Raw genomic sequence first — 25353 nt, 5'->3', positions numbered from 1 at the left:
TATTAACCTCCCCCTACATCATGACATTTTGCTCCAGTAAATAAATATCTACTTGAATCCGAGGAGTTACTGCTTATACAAATTTATGCTTGTCTTTGTGAAGATGTAGGTGGTCAGGACCACCTGGGGGTTTCTATTTCCCTTCTTCCAAGTGTTAGTGGAAGATAAAGCAGTGATGTTCTTATTACCTTTCTGTTGCATCTTTTTTTTTAAAAAAAATTAAGACTTTATTTTAGAGAGGAGAGAAAGAGAGAGAGAGAGAGAGAGAGAGAGAGAGAGAGAGAAACAGAGAGAGAAGGGGAAGGAGCAGGAAGCATCAACTCCCATATGTGCCTTGACTGAGAAAACCCAGGGTTTTGAACCAGTGACTTTAGCATTCCAGGTTGATGCTTTATCCACTGTGCCATCACAGGTCAGATCTGTTTCGTCTTTATATGACATGCCCAAGGGTTCAGGATGTCATTTGAAGAACTGTATCTCAGAAAACAAGCCTGGGCTCTGGCCACTGTGCTGTGCTGCTTCCCTAACTGTGATCTCCCCCAAAGTCTGCATCTTTGTGACTCCTCCGCCATTGTGTTCACTTTGTGCATTTCCATAGCAGCGCAGAAATACCTCTATGTCATAGCATCCCCGACCAGCACAGAGGAGCGAGATCATCAACCTGGCTCTATAAATGGTCAAATAAGACAGAAATAAACTTTCCTTGGCTTGATACTATCTCATACTTCACAGCTGAATGGTAACTGGACAATACCATTCAAGGTTCAGTCATTCCTTGATACCTAGGCTAGACACTTTTACAGGTAGAATTTGGATGGCATGTTTGTTTTCTTTGAGATGATGTAGAGTAGACTGGGTAGACGTAATTTCAGGATCTGACGCTCAAGAGAGAAAAGCCCAGGGGCACATTCAGTATTCCCATCACAGACTCCTGTGTTGAGAGTATTCCAGAGAGCAGCACTCAGTCAACTCCATGAGTCCCTAAATATATTCATGCTGACCTATGTTCATTAAAAAAAAAAAAGTGCAGACTAGTGAGTGCCAATTTAGAGCCTATCGTGGGGGTAGGGAGTGGGTGAATGTGGCCATGCCTTTTTATTGTTGGCTTTTCTTAATTCTGAGTTTGCTTGATCAAATTCAGTGAGAGTTGGGAGCTCTCTTAATTTGTGAGGGTCATTCCTCTTTGCCACTAAATGATCCAGTGCCCAGATAGGACCTGTTACACAGAAGACCTGTAAAAATACCAACCATATACCAGAAACTGAATCCCTCAACTGAGAAAGTATGCCTTCTATGGAAGGAGAAAATAGATACATAAGCATCAATAAATAAGATAATTTCCCTGGGTGAAAACAATTGTGAGCAAAATTAAAGAGGAGATAAGAAAAGAGTGATCTGGGTTGTGGCAGCAGAGGCCAGATTTAGAAAGGGTGGTCACGGATGTCCATTTAAGTTGAGTGTCAGAAGAAGCTGGCCTTGCGGCGATCGGGGGGAAGGTCATTCTGGCACAGTGAGGGGTGACGGTGCTGGTCCTGGGGAGGAACCAAGTTGGAGTGTCCCGGAGTGGAAGGCTGGGGGCTAGAGCACAGTCAAGGGGGGACAGCAATAGGAGTGAGGTCAGCCATGTAAGAAAGGTCTCTGGGAAAGATGGCGGACAGTGTTTGGATCATTGCTGAGGTGTGGGGGCTACTGAGGACTCTTCTTTCCCAGGCAGTTCGTCCCCACTGATCCACATGGCACAACCTCCTTGCCTTTAAGTAGTCATCATCCCCACACTCATGTTTGCAGAGCCATTAAGCAATGATTCCTTAACAGATCATTAAAAGATGAGCACCTTTGCAAATTACTTTAGCATTCTTCTCCCAGCAGCATTCTCTGTCTTCTCTGAGTAATGTGTTCTCTGAAAATGTTCTCTGGGTCTTTGGGACTCTGAAATATAGGACTCACCTTACCCTCTGGTGTTTGAACTCACCATGAGTGAACATTTCTAGGTAGTCTCATTTCTCATTTCCACACCCAAATCACTTCCACTGCCCACAAAAAGAGTGTGGGGATGCCCGAATACCCCATCAGTTATATTGTAATTCTGATGTTAGGGGCAAGTTACTAACCTTCACAGTACCCGAGTGTCCTTTCTACAACCAAGATTATAGCTCTTACTCTGTGGGATTCTATGTGTTAAATGAGATAACATACACAGAGCACCTAACACAATTCTGGCTCGCTGTCCACACTCGGAAAATGTTCTTTAATTAAAAAAATTCTGTTCTAATTCAGTCCACCTAAGCTGGTTACATTTTATTTGATAGTCACGAAACATAGTCTATAAAAATTTTTTCTTTATATCAAACCAGATGTAGCAAAAAATTTAAATATGTGGTATATCTGTATTTTACTCTATGGATTAATGAGATCAGTAGCATCATACATATTTTTTTTTGTTTCATAGTTCTTTCCTTTCCTTTTCTTTTCTTCTCTTTTCTTTTCAGGTGAGAGTAGGGGAGATAGGCAGACTACTGCATGCACCTTGACTTGGGTCCACTGGGCAACCCCTGTCTTGGGCCAATGCTCAAGCACCTGAGGTTGACCTCCTTGGATAAACCAAGCTATCCTCAGTGCCCGTGGCAGATGCTGAGATCAATGAAGCCACTGGCTGTGGGAGGGGAAGTGGAAGAGGAGAGGGAGAGAAAAGGGGAAAGAAGCAGGTGCTCACTTCTCCTGTGTGCTCTGACCAGGAGTCAAACACGGGACGTCCATATGTTGGGCTGATGCTCTATCCACTGAGGCACAGGCCAGGGATTGCTCTTTTTTTTTTAATCCCTTCACCCTTTTCATCCAGCCCCCAACCTACTTCCCTTCTGACAGCTGTTTTTATGGCACCAGGAAGGTAAGAAAAGAAAAACAGTGTTTGGGGATAAAACCACTGAAATTTCCACTAGACCTAAAGAGAGTGGGAGGCATCAATTTGAAAGGCCAGCTAAATGCTGCTCCTCACACTCTCATTTCATATGCCGTGTTCCAACGGCTTGGATACAACATCCAAGTTGTAACCACTTCTCCGAACTATTTTGAGAAAGAGGAAGTCCTGATGTGAAAAAGAAATGCTTTGCTTCTCAGTCGTCCCTATGCAAAGGGTGTGCTAACACCCAGACATTCTGAATGTAGCGATCAGTCACGAAAGCCTAGGGTGTGAGCTGTGAATGACCTGAGTCTAATGAAATGTTCAGAGACTTGCTAAAAGTTCATGTTCACTGTTTTAAAAATGATCCATTTTGGAGAAGCATGGGCTTTTCACAGTAAAGCAACTCCGAAAGAAATGGCTGCCTTCTCTCCCTTTCCTTTCCTATTCTCACCACAGCAATCCCTTTTTCCATGGAGCTGACCAAGTAATCTTTCAAAGAGGTTAAACCAGATCATGTCATACTCCTGGTTAAAATTTCCACAGGCTTCTGTTGTAATGAGGGTGAAACCCAAGCTCCATTACAGAGCCTGCAAGGTCTCCTACCTAAGTTCCCATAGTTTCATTTCACTACTCTCTCTTCAACCCTCAGCTCCAACCCCCCAGATTGTTATTCTGCTTGAGCTGACCATGCTGGTTTTCACCCCAGGACCTTTGCCCAAGCTGTTGCCTCTGTGACCCTTTCCCTAAGATTGCAGTGCTGGTAGTGACTGTTACTTCAGACCTGAGCTTAAATGGCACTTGCTCAGAGCCATTCCACAACTCCTCCTTTCTATTCTGCATTCAGAAGTTGAGAACTGCACTTCCAAGTATCTGAGTCTAAAAAAAGATGTTTTGAGGGACATGGGGAATCTCAGAAAGTGGTACCCAAATCTGAACCATGTGTCCACTAAAACGTTAGATGCAGAGTGTATCATCTTAATATTTCACTTGAGGAAAGCGTTAATAAAAACATGTCTTTTGATTGTCATGTTATTTGGGATTACTTGCATCAGTTTAGTTTGATGAATGAATGTGTTGAGAGATTCCGGTTTATTTATTAAATTCCTTAAATTTGTGCTACTCCAATGCCATTCAGGAATACTACATTTTAAAATTTGCCGTTCATTCAGTTTACTTATCTGATAAGTAATTATTGCACACCTACTATGTGCCTGGCATTCCCCTAGGCCTTCAGGGGATTCTGCAAGGAAAAGTCCCTGTCCTTTGGGGCACACTGTGTTCAGGTGAGCCTCTCTGTGGAAGTGACATTTTGAGTATGTATAGAACCATGTCACCTTCTCCTAATGGCTTCATTTTCCCAGAGACCAGAAAAAAAAATTAGTTGTTTATTTACCCCTTTTAACTTTTCTTAGGTATATATCACTTCTGTGATTTTTAGTGATTTTTGATATCCTACCATGAAACTACATGAACTGGTGGCAAATCTGAACACAGTATACAGAAATAATGTCAGAAAAATTTTTGATGGAAATGATACTTTTCTAACCTCTGAGTCTGCCATTGAAAGAACAGCTTAGAAAAGAACTATCTAACAATACGTCAAAACTTTGTTCAAAAGTTAAATGAGCATATTTATATATATATCTCACTCTCAATTTTGTGACTATATAAACATTACATTGTTGAATAAAACAATTCTATCATGACGATTATTTTTAAATTTTGTAAAATATTCCTTGACGCTAGATTAACATGCATGTCTTCATAAGCAATGGCAGAACTTAAACGAAGAAATATGTTATATAAGGTGAAATCCAAGTTAGACCCATCATAGGGTATTACCGAGGTAACTGTCGAATGTCTCCAGAATATTGCTCGTATTTGTAGTTTACCACGTACCACTGGGAACTGTAAAATTTGCAAGCCTTAAGGGAAAAAAAAGAAACAATAATTAAACAAATATCATGAAAAAATTCAGCTGTCCTGACAAAGACCACCGTGAATACAGTTCTCCTGATCTCCGGGGTCATGCGAAGGTAGTTATGTTAGCGTTGCTAAGGCAGGTAAGGGGCTTGCTCACTGTAATCATTTCACATTTTCCAGTGAAAATGAAAATCTAGCCTTTCTCAGACTCCTGGAGGAGAAACCATTTAACATATTTATTCTAATTTGTTCCATCAAGACAGCCCTAATGTAATCACTTGCTGAATCACACCAAGGGCCCCTTGCTAACCTCAAGTGCCATCATTCTCAGCCTTCCTTGGCAACTCCTTGCAGCTATGTAATAGTTCTTAGCAGTGAAAGGCGTTCTCATTTATCTGTAATCCTCTTATCATGATTTTAGCCCATTGCTTCTTTCTCTTGCCTTGGGAACTTTTTCTTTGTCCCTTTGTATCAGCCCTGCTGTCACCTTGAAATCCACATTTTAGTTTTCTTCTGGTTCAGCCTTCTCCATGGTTGTTCGTGGCTTTTATAAAAAAGATGACCAAAAACTTTAAAAAAAAACAAACAAAAATTGACAGCAGAAAATAATTATCTTACAATGGTCCAGAACGGAGGAGTGGACCGTATTTACTTCTCAGACACTACCGTGCACTTAGCCCTGTATTGACTGAGGGTTGGTAATGGGGATTTCACAACGTGGCTTTTAAGGTTCCTTTGGATTCTAAAATGACGTGATTCTGGGGATTCAACAGCTATTCAGTTGAGAAGGAAACTTTGTCCTCTAGCTTTAGAGGAAGTAAGAGGAGCAATAAACTTAATGCAATATGAGGAATAAAGACCTGGGATTGTCTTTGTAACCAAGCAGGGGACAGCCAGGATCTCTTTGTGACAGCAACCACTCAAGGTGCAGAAGGGCTTTGGAGCAGAGAGCACGGCACTGCCTTTGCAGAATCAGGAAGTGGGAGGACGTGGCCCGAGGATGGTGCAGAAGGGTTGATGGGGAACGCTGGGCGCAGGCACCGGGCTCAAGAGGCAGCAACGAGGCAGGGAGAGAGAGGGCAGAGGGGATTAGGAGTCCTCAGCCTTGCTAGATTCCTCTGGCCTTGAGCTTTCTCAGCACCACAACTTGATTTGTTCAGGAAAACACCCACGCACAAACCAGGAGCTGAGGGTGAAACAATACATGAGCCTGGGACAGACAGGAGGAGGAGGAAGAGGAGGAGAAGGAGGAGGAGGAGGATGGCAAGGCAGCAGGAGAAGAGTTTAAAAATACCACGGCAGCCAGACAAACAGACACGGGTAACAATAAAAGGGAATTCAGGGGATCTGGGATGGCTGGAATGGAAGGAATGGGAACAAAACCGAATATTCAGCTAATATTAAATTTCTTAACTTGCCAACTCCTGGGCCAATTCTGCAGATGACAGGTTTCTGGAAATAAGAGGAAAACCAAGCCCTGAAATGCTCCTTGGCTAAAATGCTCCATCTTCGTTTCATATGAAGATGCCAGGCATTCAAGGAGGGAGCACAGAGGCCCACGGTGTCCCAAGCCTTGGAGACAGGCGCTCCTGAGTCTAGTTCTTTCTCAACTTCTCTCACTTACTTCCTTTCTCAAGACCTCGCTGTAGTTCTCAAATGAAACAAAACATAAATATTTTAAAATAGGAAACAAAAGGAATAAAACCCACTTCCTTTTCGCATTCCCTTCCAATATTTTTTCTGGTACATAGTGGTACTTTGTTCCCCTCTAAGTGTATATTTGAATTGAAATCATTTTTTATTCACTTAATGGGATAGTCTATAGAGATTTTTACATTTTCTTTCTAAATTCCATGACCTCTTTGAAGAAGTAGGATAAAGTTTCATACCCTAATTTACTAATCCAGCCTCTTAGTTTTGAAGATATTCATTCATTCAACAGACATTATTGAGCCCTTACTGTGTGCCTGAGGTTGTCTTAAGCAATGGGAACCAATCAGTGAACAAGAGGCTAAATTTTATTCCCTCTTGAAACTCACCCCTTTGTGATAGGTAATTAATAAATAAAACAAATAAGTACATTGTGCAGTATGTTAGCAAATGGTGTTATATAAAATAAATTGGGGGTGGGGGAAGAAAGCTGAGGAAAGAGGATCAATTTGCATAGAATGGTTAGGGTATTGCATTTGCCCATTGAGCAAAGACTTACAGAAGAGGACAGAATGAGTGATTATTGTGGCTGCTGGAAACTTTGTGCCAGGGTTGAAAAAAACACTTCAGAATGTGTCTTCATGCATATGGTCCTCCCATCCTCCCTCAAGTCCTACCCATCTTGGATTATTTGCTTAAGATAGAATACTCAAATTATTTTTTAAATTCTTGACTTAAAAATTGCCAAACTACCCTGGCCAGTTAGCTCAGTGGCAGAGCGTCGGCCCAGAGTGTGAAAGTCCCGGGTTTGATTCCCAGCCAGGGAACATAGGAGAAGCACACATCTATCTGCTTTTCCACCCTTCCCCTTCTCCTTTCTCTCTGTCTCTCTCTTCCCCTCCTGAAGCCAAGTCTTCATTGGACTAAAGTTGGCCTGGGTGCTGCAGATGGCTCCATGACCTCTACCTCAGGTGCTACAATGGCTCCAATTGCAGTGGAGCAACGCCTCAGAGGGGCCAAGCATCGCCCCCTGGTGGGCATGCTGGGTGGATCCCAGTCGGGCGCATATGGGAGTCTGTCTGTGTGCCTCCCCCCCCTTCTCACTTCAGAAAAAAAAATTTGCCAAACTAATGTGAGTTCTCTATAAACAAAATGCAAATAGAAGGCACATCATTGAGCCCAGAGCTACAGGTCTTCTAGAATTAGCACTCACTTCCAACAGGATTTTGGTCAAACCAATTTATTTATTTGGATCTCAGTTATAGCTATTGAATGTTTATAATACTGTAGTGGATTAGAAATTTCTGTTCCATAATATCTATTTCTATACTTTCTGACCTAGAGGTTTTAATGGAACAAAGCTGCGTTGACTTACTCATTGTCTTTTCTTGCTATTAACAGGACTTACGCTCGGCCATGAAAAACATGTATACTTATGCATATTATATACAATATCTACAACATGCCACAGGTTTAACTGAATGAATCTGAGATGTGGTAAGCCTGAAGCCCACTAACCCAAAATGACTGTAGTACTTTCTTACATTAACCTATAGCATAGGTGCTATATTAAAGAACACCTTTTCGTTTTGAAGTGGTAAGTGCTTGTCAGATACTGTACTACTGCGTGTTTTACACATAATCTTAATAAGCACTCAATGAGATTTTATTATTCCCATTTTATAGATCATAGAGGCAAAGAGTGGCTCAGATCTTTGCCCAAGATCCTACATGTGATAGAAGTAAGATTTCAAACTGTATTTGTCTGACTCTAAATGTCCATTCAGCAAGTTTATGAATTGTGTGTGATTGCAGCCCCCCCTCCACCCCCCTTTTAAGCATATCTGAGCCATAATTCTAGATATTTCTATGGAATTTCTGTTTCTGTCTTGGAGTCAAGATCTGGTTTTGGATTTTGGTATTAGCTATGTGATCTCAATTAAGTAACTTAATACCTCTAAATTTCTTCATCTGTCTAAATAACACCAGCTTTAATAGGATCAAATAACATAATTCTGATAAAGCACTTAGCATAAGGTAAGTACTTAATACTTGGTTTTGAAAAATTAATTTTTCCAGAGTTTGATTCAATCTGTAATTCCTATTCTGAATAGTTGATAGTAACTTGTTTTCTTTAATTTATAAAAGCATAGGTCTGGAGAGATATATTAGCTCTGATTATCAAATAGTCTTGTTTTAATCAAACCCTTCATGAATTTATGTGCTAGATTTCCTGTATCTATTGGTGGGTAGATGAGAATTAGGGTTAGACTAGATGACTCTTAAGAATCCTTCTAAATCTCTGACTTCTCTGATTCTGAGAAAGCCAGTGCATTTGACAAACACATAAATGTTTCTCTTACATAGTTATGGCATTTTGGAAATGTTATGCATAAAAAATTATCCTCTATTCTTTGTTCCAGCCCACACAGTCACTCTAAAGAGGATCATTAAGAACTATTATAATTATGACTACAGCTCTTCTTTGTCCAAAAACTAAACTGAAATGACCTGTCGCCAATTCAGTCACAGGCTACAACTCTGCTCACTACCATAAAGCAATAATAGCTCCATTTTACCCTTACTAACCCAATCCCATAATACCAGTTTCAAAATACCAATTCCTTATCTCCTTGAAAATGGAGGCTGCCACAGCCTATGTCAAAGGTGAAATGTGCTGAGCTAGTTAATTCTTCCAAACAGGAATGACCCAATTCACATTTTGTTCAGTTATTACCATATGTTTGTTTGTTCAGCCTTTGCACACACCATCTCTGTCTGTGATAGGTGTAGGCACACAAAAACCGAGCCAAGTCACAGGTCAAGGTTTTTATGACACTAAGATAGTGTTTCCGACTGTCTCGTATGCATGCATGTTTTGCGGTTGCTGATTAAAACGCAGGTTCCAGGGTTCCACATGAATCCACTGAATCAGAATCTGTTGGTGGGGGGTGTGCGGCTAAATCCATCATTCCATTGGAGTGACAGTGTGGCTTGGTCCTCACTGCACTGTTTGTCTATGAACTGAGAGCATGAGGGTCCTAACTTCATACAGTGAACGTGAGTAACTGAGATCATCCTCTGGCTTTCACTGGAGTAGACACAACTTTTCAAAAGAGCAGGGAACATAACTCCACCATGGGGTTTTATTTATAGTGAATATTCAATCTATATTAATTGAATGAATGAATCTTTTATATGAAACTTTGAAAGTTCTTAAGATCTAAATATTCTAGAAAAGATTTGTAAAGCGTAAAGAGCAGCAGAATATTATAAAGAAAATATTTCATTCCCCCCCCCTCCTTTTTAGCAAATCATCAGAATCGATTCAAGTTATGTTATCTACCTCAAATAGCAATTTGGGTTTGGCAATGTAATTTATCCATCTCTGAAAGGGGTTGATTATTAGATTCTGGATACAGAGGAATAAGCAGGTAATAAATGGTTTTTTAGATGGAAAATTATTTTTCTTTCTAGCTATACAGGTTTATTTAATTACATGGCTACTTTCTTGCCAGAAAGATTGATGCAACCACAAAAGGTGTTCATTTAGGCCGTTATTCACCACTGGGATTAATTCTATTTTTGTAAAATGACTGTGGTAATTTTCATATTCATGCCATTCTTTATAAAATCTAGGAATAATTATGGCTATTGTATAAATGTTGAAAATGGAGCATCATGATATGGGGTAAATCTAGGCAAATTATGTGTGGAAAATGTTGTTGGATAATTTATTGTCCACATTGAGACACTTCAGTTTTGAAAGGAGATGCCAATAACCAGGCCAACAGGTAGAACACGGGATGATTCCTGCAAACCTAGGAAATATGGGCATTAAATACACTGATATTTTAGAGAAAAAGAAAAAAACACACTGAAAACACTTTTTAAATTGGATCACATTACATACTCCTTTAAAATTAAATAATTTCTGTCTGCCGCATAAAAATAAGTTAATAATTTTTAAATGTATACTATGCTCAGGAGAGAAATAAAAATAATGGGTTGGACAAGATAAATTATGTAGATATAGCTATGACTCAGTTTCAGAAACTATAGCACAATCTTATTTAGTGGATTTGGGTTTGATTTTTTTAAACTATTACTTGATCTCAGATAGTGAGATCAAGTACACAATACACACCAGAGTGTCATATAAAATGTCAACCATAAGAGAGAATTATTTTTTAACTATTTTGTTATTTTGCACTATAGAGTAGACTAATTTATTTTCTTTATTGATTCTAAGTTGAAAGTGAATCAAAATATGTGTGTGTGTGTGTGTCTGTGTGTGTTTTGTTTTTCTTTTAGACTATATTATAATAAGGCGGTTGAACAAAATGTGAAATTAGAGTTTCCTAAATCACACCTGTGTCTGACCTGGAAACATACACTCTAATTTCCCACCTAGATCTAGATGGTACTAAAATCCTTAATAATATATTGTAATCTAATCATTCTTTTCATGTGAGGCATAAAATCTGGGTTATCTGGGTTGTAATTCAATGAACCTGAAATATTAAGTTAAACTGAAAATGGGTTCTTGATTGTACCTGCATGGCAGGGTCTCTGACCTGCACATCCAGTTTTCACTCATTCACCACCAGACACTACAAGGATAATTTTTATTGTAAAGAAGAGGCAGCCAATTTAGAATTGGAACACTTCTGTATATTTAGAAAGAAGACTATTTTGGAGACGAGAAAATAAATTTCTTCAGGGTCATCGATGTGAAACACAAAACCCTGTTTGTTTTCATCAGTGTTTTTCATATAGATTTTGTTCTAATGCCACTAAAAATAATGCATTAGAATTTACCTTCGTCAACTTTTGTGTGCTTATTATCTTTCATGCTATATATTTAGAATAAAAAAAATTTGGTGATCCATTTTGTTCTTACCATGACAGAAATAAAGTCATTACATATGTATAAAACTAGTCTAAATACAGAACAATAACTGATTTTGATAACATTTTTCCATTAAATTCTTTAAGTCACAAATATAAGTGGCTTTACTAATAAATTTACTTTTACAAAGTACACACAAAATGAAAACTCCTTTAACCTCCAGTAAGACCTTCATCAGTGAATTTAGAAAGAGCCCCATTCTTCAAAACAAAGTAAAAAAAAAAATCTCTTTATTCTTACTAATTTTGTTAAGAGAAGACAATGACTTTTAAAAAAATTATTTTTATTTTTTTTTAGTTTTGGCAAGATTTTTATAATTTTATTTTCTCCAGTCTCTTCCAATGGTTTAATTTGTGCACGTAGCCAGGATGTCATATCAAAGATGTTAGTAATGCAGTGAGAAAACCATGCTAACTGTGCTCCGGTCTGAAGTTAATTAATACATTGGAATCATTCATTTGCTGCCCAATGATTCAGAATCAGAAAACAGCATTCATTTTTACTTAATTTATTTATACATGCAAAAATAAAAATAAAGAAGAAGAAAGAAAAGAAAAACACACACCAGAATCTCTTTTTGAAAGACTTATTCTTACTTCTAGGTAAATTTGAGTGCACATTATTTTACATATTAGTTTTAATTTTTTTGTATAAAGTACAAAGGTATTTTGATTAAAAGAGTGGTTTCTTTACCAATGTGCATAATATGCTGTCCACAGTGAAATATATATAAAGCACATCAATTTATTTTAATTAGAAAGGTAAGAAATGATATTCCCGTGTTTTTTTGAGCCAAGATGCATCTCATTCTAGTTAGATATATATCTTTCAACAAAAATGGGCAGCATGAAATACATTTAATATCAGGGCCAATCCCTCTGTCCACATAATTTTCTTTGCTATGTCCAGAACTCACATTGTTTCATATTTCTTTTACTTCTCAATATGATGCAAATCCTACCTTGAAATTACATAATTTTTTTTAATCATTTGCATGTTATTTGTTTGGGTCAAAATGGTGGAAAGAGAAGAGGGCAAGAAATTTCATTTTCAATATTATACTCATCTGATTGTATTGTTTTTCATGTTTATAAAATTTTTGCTTCTTAAAAAATTAAGCAATAGCCCTGGCAGGGTAGCTCAGTTGGTTAGAGAGTTGTCCTGATATGTCAAAGTTGCAGTTCGATCTGCAGCACATACAAAGAATCAACCAATGAATGCATAAATAAATGGAAACAACAAATCAATATATATAAAAATAAATTAAGCAATATTTTTATATATAATTTAATAGCCTATTGAACAATTTTTAACTTTGGTATGCATAGAATATTCTACCTTAAGAGTCCAAATATTAGTTGGGGTTTACTGTCAAAGTACATGCTAGGTAAAGGGACAACAATAATTGACACTTTGTTTGATAAGATCACGACTCACATCTCTACAGAGTTCAACCTACTGTAATCAGGCTGTGTTCACACCTTCTGAAACTCCTCTGTTCAGGAAACACTCATGACTCTGAATTACAAATCAGTGAGCCTTTATCTGGACACTTCTTGGCATTTTACAGCCATGTATTCACCCCTGCTACTGCCTCTTCTTTGATTCTGAGCAGTCACTTTCTCCTTGTTTCCCCCCTACCTCCTTGTCCACTTCATCTTCACTCCCTATGCTAACCACCCTTTACCAGCCCCTTATGTGGGAGCATAGCTCAGGGATGTGCTCCTCAGCTCCAGCTTAATCCTCACGGCATTCCAGGGCAAAGCTCTTCTAAGCTCCAAGCTATAACTTTCAAATCCAGAGCAACTGCTCCACTCTCGCCCCACTGCTGAGACCTGTGTATTTATCTCTTTCTTGGGCATCTCTCTGATGTTGGCCAGTGACTTTATCTTAATTGTTTCAGCTATCCCTGCCCAAGTAATCTTCACTTTCTTCGGGCACCATATTTAAATTACTGGCACAGCTCTCTAGCTAATAACTCAAGCAAGAAAGATGGAAGACACTGCCAACATATTCCTCTCCTCCACTTTCATTCCAATCACCAACTCCTGTTAATTCTATCTTCTTAATAGCTTTTTACTGTCACCGCAGTCTTTAACCAAGCTGGGCTATTAAAATAAAGTGTCCTATCTGTTCAACTTCTTTTCAGTCTTACTCATTTCCCAAGCCAACCAACCCAGTCTCTGGTCTGCCTTCAGTTCTTTTTTTCTAACATGTGATACTGACCTTGTTTCTCTATTTTATAGCAATACTTCAGGGGTACTTTTTCAGATTGGATTATAAAAAATATCACAGGTCTGTTACTTCCTGTCTGATGGTGAGGTCCTTGAAGGCAAGGACTGTGTTACATCCACATGGCATCACCAACTTAGTAAGTAATACATCTTTTTGAATAATGAACCCAGTCCAATTTTTCATACAGTGATCAAGGCCCTCTATTGTATGTACTTTATATGTGATCCATAGTACTAGTTTAAATCAGTGGGAGAAGAGCTTTCTGTGTGAAAAATTTCACCCTTTGTAGAGATAAGGTGATTAACTCCACTTAACTAAATTGAGAATAGTTTCTATGTGTATCTAAAGGAGCCACTTGTTAAAGCCACTGAATTTGCATTTATCTCTAGAACAAGAGATAAAAGCAATCTGATAACTAGGTAGAAGGTTAAGAAGGAGAAATTTCAAGGCTGAAAAGGTGTTACTCTGACCTTCCTGATCATTGTTATTTACTCCAAACTTTGACATAACCTGGTATATAATTTTACTTTGTTGCATGAGATCAAGTCCATGGAACAAACATCACTGGGTGTATCTTGGAGCGTATCCTAGTATTGCAAGAGGTTTACTCTCAGGATAAAGGTAAATGTCTTTGATATTAATGATAAGAACTAAATAAGAATAAAGGTTTGGCCATGAAAAGAAAGAAACAGTTTATTTGATCGTATGAGGTCTTTAATATCCCCTTTCTCTTCATCAACATTGTCCTTGATGAAAGGCATGTCAAGGTTCACTGAAAAGCTGATCCTGCTTTACTTGGGCTGTATGGGGGCCCTGAGATCCAGGTGGTCTCCTTCCATGAGATTTTCCTCAGCATTTCCTCAGGCTGTTCCTCAAGATACTGAGGGGGGGGGGGGTGGACAGAATTTTTTTTCACGGCCAAATAAATTTGGGAATTATTTCATGCCATATTCCCTTCTCAGATGGTATCAATGGATGTTAGAAAGTTAAGGACTGTGATATTTCTTCAGCTTTGGCAAGCGTCAAGATGGCGATGGAGTAGGCAGACGTACCAACTTCCACCTCCCAGAACCAAACTGGATAATGACTTAATTTTAAGAACCATCATCTGGAAAAACCAACTTTGGACTAAACTAAGAGGACTCTTTAACCGAGGAACACTGAAGAAGCCACAGAGACTGGTGGGAAAAACAAAAATGTGGAGTGGGCTGCTGAGCTCTCAGGCGCAAACAGCAGCCTGGAGGGCACTCACGTGGTGGGAAGTGAGTTTAGCGGAGAGGTGAGGGTCCTGGGCCCAGAACCAAAGCCCCAGACTGCAGCCCCAGAGACTAGAAGAAGCATATGGACAGTATTTAGCTGCAAAATAAGCCAGGATACTGTTTGTGAGAAAGAGACAGATTTCTCAGACCCAGGATTCTTCTTAAAAGGACTGCACAGAAAACCTCTTTAACAACCACTCAACCAGGACTCTGGGGGATGAAAAGAGAGAAGAGGGCTGGAGTAGCATGAAGAGAGAGTAATCTAGGAGGCACAGAGAGAAACATTTTGAGGGACAGCCACCCTAATCCCTGGGCTGAATCACACCCCAAATCTGAAGTGAATATTTCCCCTGGAACCAGCAATACCCACAAAGGGAAGGAGGAACCAGCCAAACAGAAGCTCTCCTGCTGCACTCAGAGCATAGTCACTTAGAAGGAGGGAGCCATCAGGAATACAGTATTGAGTGCTAGGGTCTGAGCTGCAGCTCCCCCACCCACACTGCAGGACTTGGAAGCGAGGTCCTGTAGGCAGGGGCAGAAGCACGGCAGGCCATGACTGCAGTGCGAGCTCAGTCCCACCAGGCGGGGGCAGAAGGGGCATACAAAAGTGGTCCAACCTGGCTGCAGGCTGGGTGAGCAAGGCAGTCCTGCCTGCAATCCTGCCTGAAGGGGCAAGGTGAAAGCAGTGCAAAAGTGAGAGAACTGGCGAAGAACTGCAGCTGAGCAGGGGCACGCAGCCCCACCTGAGAGCTGGGGTTTGCAGTCCAGTGTACAAGTGCAGCCCTGCCATCGGGGGCAGAGTAAAAGACAGCAATGGCAGAAACCCGTGGCTGAGCATAGGTGTGCAGACCCACCTGTGGTGCCAAGCTTGCAGCCCCAGTGTGAAGCATAGCCCCACCTGAGGGGACAGGGTGTAGGGCAAGGCCCGCCAGGGCATGTAGCTGGGGCACATGAACAGAGCCCCACTGGTGGAGGAGAGGGAGAAACTTCAGTGACTGGACCAGCGTGCTGGCGCTGGCACTGCCCATACCCAAACACCTGAAGCAGCCACAGAAGGTGTGATGGGCCTGCAGACAGACCACACTTAGAAAACACAGAGGACACACCCATTGGACTCCTGTGGCCACACCCTTCTTATAAACAGTCAGAATGGGAAGGCAGAGAAATGTAACCCAAATGAATCAAGAGAAATCCCCAGAAAAGGACTTGAATGTGTCAGATATAATCAAATTACCAGATGCAGAGTTTAAAATAATGATTGTTAGGATGTTCAAAGATCTTAGAACAACAATAGATGGACATAGCAAGCACCTAACTAAAGAGATAGCAAATATAAAAAAGGACATTGAAATAATAAAAAAGAATCAGTCAGAAATGACAAATACAATATCAGAAATGAAGACCATAATGGAAGGAATTAAAATCAGGATGGATGAAGCTGAGAATCAAATCAGCAAGTTAGAAGACAAGATAAATGAAGGCACAGAAGCAGAGCAGTGAAAAGAAACTCAAAAAGTCTGAGGAAACTCTAAGAGAGCTCTGTGACAATAGTGAAAAGAAATAACATCCGCATCATAGGGGTTCCTGAAGAAGAGGAGAAAGAACAAAGGATAGAAACTTTATTCAATCAAATCATAGCTGAAAACTTCCCTAAATTGATGCAGGAAAAAGTCACACAAATTCAAGAAGTACAGAGAATTCCATGAAAGAGAAACCCAAAGAAATCCACACCAAGACATATCATAATTAAAATATCAAAGCTAAGATATAAAAAGAAAATATTAAAATCTGCTAGAGAAAAAAAGACTATCAACTACAAAGTAGCCCCCATAAGGATGACATCTGACTTCTCAAGAGAAACACTTGAGGCCAGAAGGGAATGGCAAGAAATATTCAAAGTAATGTAGAACAAGAACCTACAACCAAGACTACTTCATCCAGCAAGGCTATTGTTTAAAATTGAGGGAGAAATAAAAAGTTTCTCAGACGAAAAAATATTCAAGGAATTCATTACAACCAAACAAATGCTGCAAGAAATGTTCTGTTGTAAATAGAACAAAGGGGGAAAAGAATATAGTAAAAGAGGAATATAGCTTTAAAGAATAAAATGGCAGTAAACAACTATGTATCAGTAATAACCTTAAATGTAAATGGATTAAATGATACAATCAAAAGACATAGGGTAGCTGCGTGGATAAGAAAACAGGACCCATACATATGCTGTCTACAAGAGACACATCTCAAAACAAAAGATACACATAGACTGAAGGTAAAAGGTTGGAAAAAAATATTTCATTCAAATGGAAATGAAAAAAAAGCTGGGGTAGCCATCGGAAATACATATTTTATTTAAAAATGTATTGTATAATAAATATGTATTTTCCTATGGCTTTAGGTGACCCCTGTGTTTTGGTCATTTGACCCCCACCGGGGTCATGACCCACAGGTTGAGAACCGCTGCACTAGATCAACTTGATTTAATAGATATCTTCAGAACATTTCACCCTAAAGCAGCAGAATATACATTCTTTTCAAGTGTTCATGCTACATTCTCTAGGATAGACCACATGTTAGGGCACAAAAGAGGTCTCAACAAATTTAAGAAGATTGAAATCATATCAAGCATTTTCTCTGATCACAATGGCATGAAACTAAAAATCAACCACGACAGAAAAACTGAAAAATACTCAAACACATGGAAACTAAATAGCATGATATTAAATAATGAATGAGTTAACAATGAGATCAAAGAAGAAAATTTAAAATTCCTTAAAGTGAATGATAATGAGCATACAACAACAAAAATTTATGGGACACAGCAAAAGTAGTCCTGAGAGGGAAGTTCATAGCATTATAGGCATATCTTAAAAAAAGCTCAAATAAACAACCTAACCCTTCATCTAAAAGAACTAGAAAAAGAACAGCAAGTAAATAAAGCCCGGAGGTAGTAGAAGAAAGGAAATAATAAAGATCAGAGCAGAAATAAATGACATAGAGGCTAAAGAAATAATACAGAGGATCAATAAAACCAAGAGCTGATTCTTTAAAAGAGTAAACAAGATTGATGAACCTTTAATCAGATTCACCAAGAAAAAAAGGGAGAGGACTCAAATAAATAAAATTAGAAATAAGAGTGGAGAAATAACAACTGACACAACAGAAATACAAAATATTGTAAGAAAATACTATTAAGATCTGTATGCCAAAAAATTAAACAGGCTAGGTGAAATGGACAAATTCCTTGAAACATGTAATCTTTTAAAAATCAATCTAGAAGAATCAGAAAATTTAAACAGACCGAATACAACAAATGAGATCAAAACAGTTATCAAAAAACTCCCAAGAAACAAAAGTCCCAGGCCAGATGGCTTCACAGGTGAATTCTACCAAGGATTCAAAGAGGAACTAACTCCTATCCTTCTCAAACTATTTCAAAAAATTCAAGAGGAAGAAAGACTTCCAAGCTCCATTTATGAAGCTATTATAATTCTGATTCCAAAACCAGGCAAAGACAACACAAAGAAAGAAGATTATAGGCCAATACCCTGATGAATTTAGATGTTAAATCCTCAACAAAACATTAGCAAACCGGATCCAGCCATACATGAAAAAAATCATACATCGCGATCAAGTGGGATTTATTCTGGGGAGGCAAGGATGATACAATATTCGTAAATCAATCAATGTGATTTATCACATAAACTAAAGGAAGGAGAAAAACCACATGATAATTTCAATAGATGCAGAAAAAGCATTTGATAAAATCCAGCACCCATTCATGATCAAAACTCTCAGCAAAGTGGGAATTCAGGAAACACACCTCAACATGATGAAGGCCATCTATGACAAACCCACAGCCAACATCATAATTAATGGGTAAAAATTAAAAGCAATCCCCCTAAGATCAGGAACAAGGCAGGGGTGCCCCCTTTCACCACTCTTATTCAACATAGTACTGGAAGTCTTAGCTACAGCAATCAGACAAGAAGAAGAAATAAATAAAAGGCATCCAAATTGAAAAAGAAGAAGTAAAACTATCATTATTTGCAGATGATATGATATTGTATATAGAAAACCCTAAAGTCTCAGTCAAAAAACTACTAGACCTGATAAATGAATTCAGCAAGGTGGCAGGGTATAAAATTAATACACAAAAATCAGAGGCATTTTTATACACCAACAATGAACTGTCAGAAAGAGAAATTAAGAAAACAATCCCCTTCACTATTGCAACAAAAAATAAAGTACCTAAGAGTAAATTTAACCAAGGAAGTTAAAGACTTGTACTTGGAAAATTACAAAACATTGATAAAAGAAATCAAGGAAGATACAAACAAGTGGAAGCATATACCATACTCATGTTTAGGAAGCATACTCATGGTTAGGAAGAATAAACATCATCAAAATGTCTATACTACCCAAAGCAATTTATAAATTCAATGCAATACCAATTAAAATACCAATGATATACTTCAAAGATATAGAATACATATTCCAAAATTTTATATGGAACCAAAAAAGAACACAAATAGCCTCAGAAATCTTGAAAAATAAGAATAAAGTGGGAGGTATCACACTTCCTGATATCAAGTTATACTACAAGGCCATTTTACTCAAAACTGCTTGGTACTGGCATAAGAACAGGCATATAGATCAATGGAACAGAACAGAGAACCCAGAAATAAACCCACACCTTTATGGACAATTGATAATTGACAAAGGAGGTAAGAGCATAGAATGGAGTAAAGACAGTCTCTTTAACAAATAGTGTTGAAAAAATTGTACAGGTACTTGCAAAAAAATGAAACTAGACCAACAACTTACACCATTCATAAAAATAAACTGAAAATGAATAAAAGACTTAAATATAAATCATAAAGACATAAGCATCTTAGAAGAAAACATAGGCAGTAAGCTGTCCGACATCTCTTGCAGCAATATATTTGCTGATTTATTTCCATGGGCAAGTGAAATAAAAGACAGGATAAACAAATGGGACTATATCAAACTAAAAAGCTTTGGTACAGCTAAAGGCAATATGAACAGAATAAAAAGACAAACCACACAATGGGAGAACATATTCGACAACACAACTGATAAGGGGTTAGTAGCCAAAATTTATAAAGAACTTGTAAACCTCAACACCAGGAAGACAAACAATCCAATCAAAAAATGGTCAAAAGAAATGAATAGACACTTCTCCAAAGAAGACATACAGATGGCCAATAGACAAATAAAAAAATGTTCAGCATCACTAATCATTAGAGAAATGCAAATTAAAACCACAATGAGATACCACCTCACACCAGTCAGAATGGCGCTCATCAACAAAACAACACAGAATAGGTGCTGGCAAGAATGTGCAGAAAGAGGAACCCTCCTGCACTGCTGGTGGGAATGCAGACTGGTGCAGCCACTGTGGAAAACAGTATGGAGATTCCTCAAAAAATTAAAAATGGAACTGCCTTTTGACCCAGCTCTCCACTTTTAGGAATATACCCCAAGAACACCATATCACTGATTCAAAAAAGAAATGCACCCCCATCTTTATGGCAGCATTATTCACAATAGCAAAGATCTGGAAACAGCCCAAGTGTTTGTCAGTGGACCAAGTGGATTAAAAGAAGGAAATCTTACCTTTTGCAACAACATGATGGACATGGAAACTATTATGTTAAGTGAAATAAGCCAGGCAGAGAGAGAAATTTGAGGAATTACTCATTTGAGGAATCAGAGGAACAATGTAAACTGAGGAACGGAATTAAACCTGAGGAGAAGGGGAGGAGGGAGCTATTGGGAGAGTGGCAAGGGAAATGTTGAGGGGAATACGGGGGAGGGGGATGCAATTGGGGCAACACTAGAATCTATGTAAACACAATAAATTAAATTTAAAAATTTCCCTCAAAAAAAAAGAAAGTTAAGGATCTGAGAATGTGTGTGTGTGGGAGGGGGTGTGTGCGCATGTGCGACCAATGAACATCCTGCAGACTTGGCTTCAGCAGGACCTTTTGTGCCCGTGGGAAATCGGTGTCTGCTCTGATTCCAACCATTTATTCTATTGGTGGTTAGTGTGACTTTTCTGTGGAAACCCAGAGATTTCAAAATATTTATTGTGTCTGCTTTGAATCTAATTTGTAAATCCTATTCACTCTTGGGTTCTGTTTTCATTATTTTTTCCCCTTGCAGAATTCCCTTATTTCTGGTCTAGAATCTCTGCTTAGAATGTGAACTTTTCTTACCCTAGTCACCTAACATTGTCAAGATAACGGGCAGTACATAATCATGTGTGTGTGCACACACATACAGGTATAGATGTTTATATAAATATTTACTTCTATCCTTTACTGTTTGCCTGACTTTTAAGTCCCTGCGTATTTTACGCGTTGACTTGGCTTCTTGGGTTCATGACTTACTCTTACTTCATCATTACTTTACTCCTGCAGCGGGCTGATTTCCAGGAACTGCAGAGGGCTTTGTTGGCAGAGTAACTTGTTACCTTAGTACTCTGTCAGTGTTTCTCGCAGCCATTCAGCTGGGGTGGTCCCTGGACCCTTGCTCCCCTTGGGCCCTTGCTCCCGGCTGGTCCACTGTACCATTCTCAATTCCCTGCTCTCTCATCTTCTTTGTTAGGAGAGGAAACCGAGAGCTTAGTTTTAATTCGTGCTCTGTGCTCCTGGCTTTATATTATCTTTTTTGTGCATATGAAAATAAAAACTTTGCTCAAGAACTTTGGCTTAGAAAATAACTTATTTATAGACCCTCCCACTGCTCTCCCAACCTCCAGTGGGAGGGAGGGGGTGAGGCTTGCTTTATCACAGAACTGTCTGATACTTTTTATGGTTGTAGATGTTGAACTTTAAGTCACTTATGAGGATCAGATAAAAGTGCTACTCCCCAGTTGTTATTTTGCAAATGTTTTCATGTCACTGCCATATTTATTTTTATAAACACAGAATTGGGATTATTAATATCTCTATTTAAAGACGGAGAAAAGGAGGCAGAAAGCTTGCATGTTTGTCAAAGTAAAAGGCATAGTCCCTTGTGAGCAATGGAAATATCCTCATCAAGTCAGTCTATTGAGCGCAGGGTTTAAATGAATTTCTCAAAGAATCAGAGGTTGCCCAGCGGGCAAAGGCAAGGAGCATGGGGTCAGAGTCAAAGCTTTCATTTTGGCTCTGTGTGAACTTGGGCAAGTTCGCCAGTCATTCAGAACCAACTTTTTAGGCTAGAAAATGAGGTAGCAATACTTATGTCACAAAGTGCTCAAAAATATATACACATACATACAGTGTTGGCCACTATGGCTCAATGTTAATTTACATAACGGAGAAGTGCTTTGGTGGATGTGAAATAAGCCTATACTCTCACGGGGGAATATTTAACATCACAGTTAATAAATAGGAAATAGAATTAATAACAGATAAAAAAAGAGATAAGAACACTCATTTTATTTAAACTCCCATTAAAAGTATGAAGTTGTTCAAGATTTAAAGAAGAAAAGAATACCCACTGCCTTTCACAAGAGGCTGAGGGTTCTCAAAGGAGAGCAGAGGGAAAGATCATTCAAAATCAGTATCTCACCGAATGTGTATAAGCTCGAGTTCTGCCTGTTCGCTGCCTAGCAGCCATGGCATTTGTCTTGCCATCCCATGGGGAGCCATAGAGCAAGTTAGCACAGAGTGGACCTAAAAGGTTACTTAGAGCAGGGCAGCAGCTGTTGTAAGAGAACCATGTGTTTCTAAAAAACCCTTCAACTGTCAATGAAGTCATTTAGTGCCGGCTTAATCTGGTTTTAGATATCCAGCCTAAGTTTCTCAAAGTGAGGTCTACTAACTATATGCATCAGAGTGGTCTGAACATAAATACAGCAGGGTTGCTAGGGCGAAGGCTGAGAGAAGTGCTCCTACCAGAGGACAGCTACAGCAAATCACCAATCGGTGGCTAACATCATGGGTCAGGATGCTGGACCTGTCTATTCCTGGCTGTATGATGCTCCACGCACTTCCTAATCTTTCCGTGGCAGTGGCTTCATCATTACAAGGTGGTGAGGATGATAAGGATGAAACACATATTTGTAATTACTGCAAGAAAAGAGCTTCAGAGCATGTCTGGCGCAAATGAAATAGTCAATAAAGGTTAGCTGCTATTAGCTATTGGGTCAAGTGTTTCTGCCAGCATAATTCTCCGGAGTCATTTCTCAGTCTTAACTCAGTTCTCTGGTGACCGCTTTCATTTTATCTATTCTCTCTAGGCTTGACCATTTATGTTCCATGATCATCATGTGATATTTGTAACTAGGATTTCCCTTCTTTCTAGCCTAGAAGGCACAGGCTTTACTCTATCCTCACCCTTAAAACCAAGCACCCCCATGGGAGTTTCCACAGGGTTCTCACTGCTTGTGATATAGACATATTAGCAAGGTATAAAAGACATTCTTCCCCCATTCTTCCTCTTCTTTCTCTTTTTTTTTTCTACTTTAGATCCATACAGGTGGGAAAAAGATGATGGAAAGACTCATTCATGTAGCTGAAAGCTCTGTCCTGAGATGGACATCATTCAAGTTTGGCAGATCCCTGAGATCTAAGGTAAAAGGCATGGTGCTTGACTTCTTCTTGGACCAGTTCTTAATAAAAGTGAGGAGCTGAGGTGGAAAGTAAGAAAAGGGAGAATAGCCCCAGGATGCAAGTTGGTGAAAGGAAATTAAAGTAGGAATAAAGGCGAAGGTGGGAAATTTCTCCCCAGCATACACAGCCAATACAAAGGCAAAAGTGGTCAGCCTGTTCTCAGCTGATGTTAACATTCCCAGAGAATGACAGAGATCATGGGATCAATCTGGCCATCTGAAGTTGTGGTGCAGAAGCTCCTGGAAGCACAAACAAAACCAAAGGCTTCTAAGAACCCTAGGCTGTCCTTCGAAGTCTCCAATGTTGTACTAATCTGCTCCTCGGGCCATCCTATCTCTGGGACCTTAACTGGGGCCAGAGATTGAAGGTGGGGTTTCTGAATTGCTCCTGAGACTTAGGATTTGAGCTTATTTGTTCTACCTTGGAGGCATATGAGGCAACAAAATTAGTAGATATCAAGAGGCAAGAGCTGAAGCAGGCTGTAACCAAAGCCAGAGCCTCAAAGCTTAACAATTAGAGACCAACAGCAGTGAGCTGAGAACCCCTAGTCCACGTGAGAGCAGTGTTCCACAGCCTACAGGAGACTCCCCAAAACCTGGAAACTACAAACACCCTATGCACCCAGAGAGGAGTAAAAGAACCATGGAGTGAAAAGTCCCTACAATCATGGAGATCTTTATCAATCCGTAGTGATATGACAAATGATTAAGAATGGATTATTTCAGATGAACTCAATGGTCTCCGTGACAGACAGACAAGCCTGCAGGTAGGAAAAAAGTGAACACGTACAGGAGTTGGATTGCTTCATATATTTTTATTGTCAAACTATAGTAATAATAAAATAATTTGATGTACGCAATGCCTTGAAGAATAAAGGTGGAATAACTTTTGGAGATAAGTTTAGGAGATACTTGGTTGCTTCCAATTCTGGCAGTATTTTAAAATACATTTTAACTATTTTTTTCCAAAATATTTTTTAATTACAAAAATTCATTTGTGAAATCACAACAATACAGAATACATTTGTTGCAAACCACTCTCTCCCTTTCCCTGCAATCTCAAACTTGTGAGGTAACCAGTGTTATGAGTTTGAGGTGTATTTATAAAATAGTTTTTCTAGACTTATGTAAATATATTTACATATACAAATGTAGATTTTATATCTTCATGAATATCATACTATGTATTCTGCAACTTACTTTTTTCTCTTGCAACATATCAGGAGCATCCAAGCTAATACATTTAAATATATGTAAGTTTTATTGATTATATAGTATTATAAAATATAAATGTGCCAAAATTGATTCAACCCCAACCATATAAATTGATATTACAAATTGTCCAGCACAGCAATACTCATGCTTATAATTTTATTTTTTTTGCCCTAGGGTTTGTTTTATAATATTCATGTTGCATATTTATGTGTACTACTTAAAAGAAACACTTGAATTACATATCATAAGGTTATGGACATGCATTTCCAATACTGTGTGATAGTGTTTATTTCCTTATATTCCCACCGTCACTAAATTACATTCATCTTAAAATTTTTCTTCCTTTGGATATTATACATCACTTTTGTTTTAGTTTATATTTCCATGATATAAGAGAGGGTTAGAAACTTTATATGACTCTTGGCCAACTGTGTTTCTTTTCTTTCTTTTTATTTTTTAACACTCTGTGAATTCTTAAATTCTTTTTAGTTTTGACTTTGGAGAGAGAGGAAGAAGGAGAGAACAAGAGAGAGAGAGAGAGAGAGAGAAACATCAATTTGTTGTTTCACCCACATATACACTCATTTCTTGTTTGTGATTGACCAGGGACTGAACCAAGACGATGTTGTAACCA

General features: G+C 38.7%; 1 protein-coding gene across 5 annotated transcripts in view; it reads right to left on the bottom strand.

Moving 5' to 3' along the window:
* The window catches only part of DOCK10 (dedicator of cytokinesis 10), a 197727-nt gene that overhangs the window by 108684 nt on the left and 63690 nt on the right, over positions 1-25353 (bottom strand). For all 5 annotated transcript variants that reach the window (XM_066279139.1, XM_066279140.1, XM_066279142.1 and 2 more), the window contains exon 4: positions 4745-4827. In XM_066279139.1, the coding sequence (XP_066135236.1) occupies positions 4745-4827 (83 nt within the window). The remainder of the gene's footprint in view (positions 1-4744; positions 4828-25353) is intronic.

Source organism: Saccopteryx bilineata, chromosome 5 (assembly GCF_036850765.1).
Source record: "Saccopteryx bilineata isolate mSacBil1 chromosome 5, mSacBil1_pri_phased_curated, whole genome shotgun sequence".
In the NCBI taxonomy this organism is placed as follows: domain Eukaryota; kingdom Metazoa; phylum Chordata; class Mammalia; order Chiroptera; family Emballonuridae; genus Saccopteryx; species Saccopteryx bilineata.
Note: the sequence above shows the minus strand (reverse complement) of the source record. Positions and strands in the feature narration are given on the sequence as shown.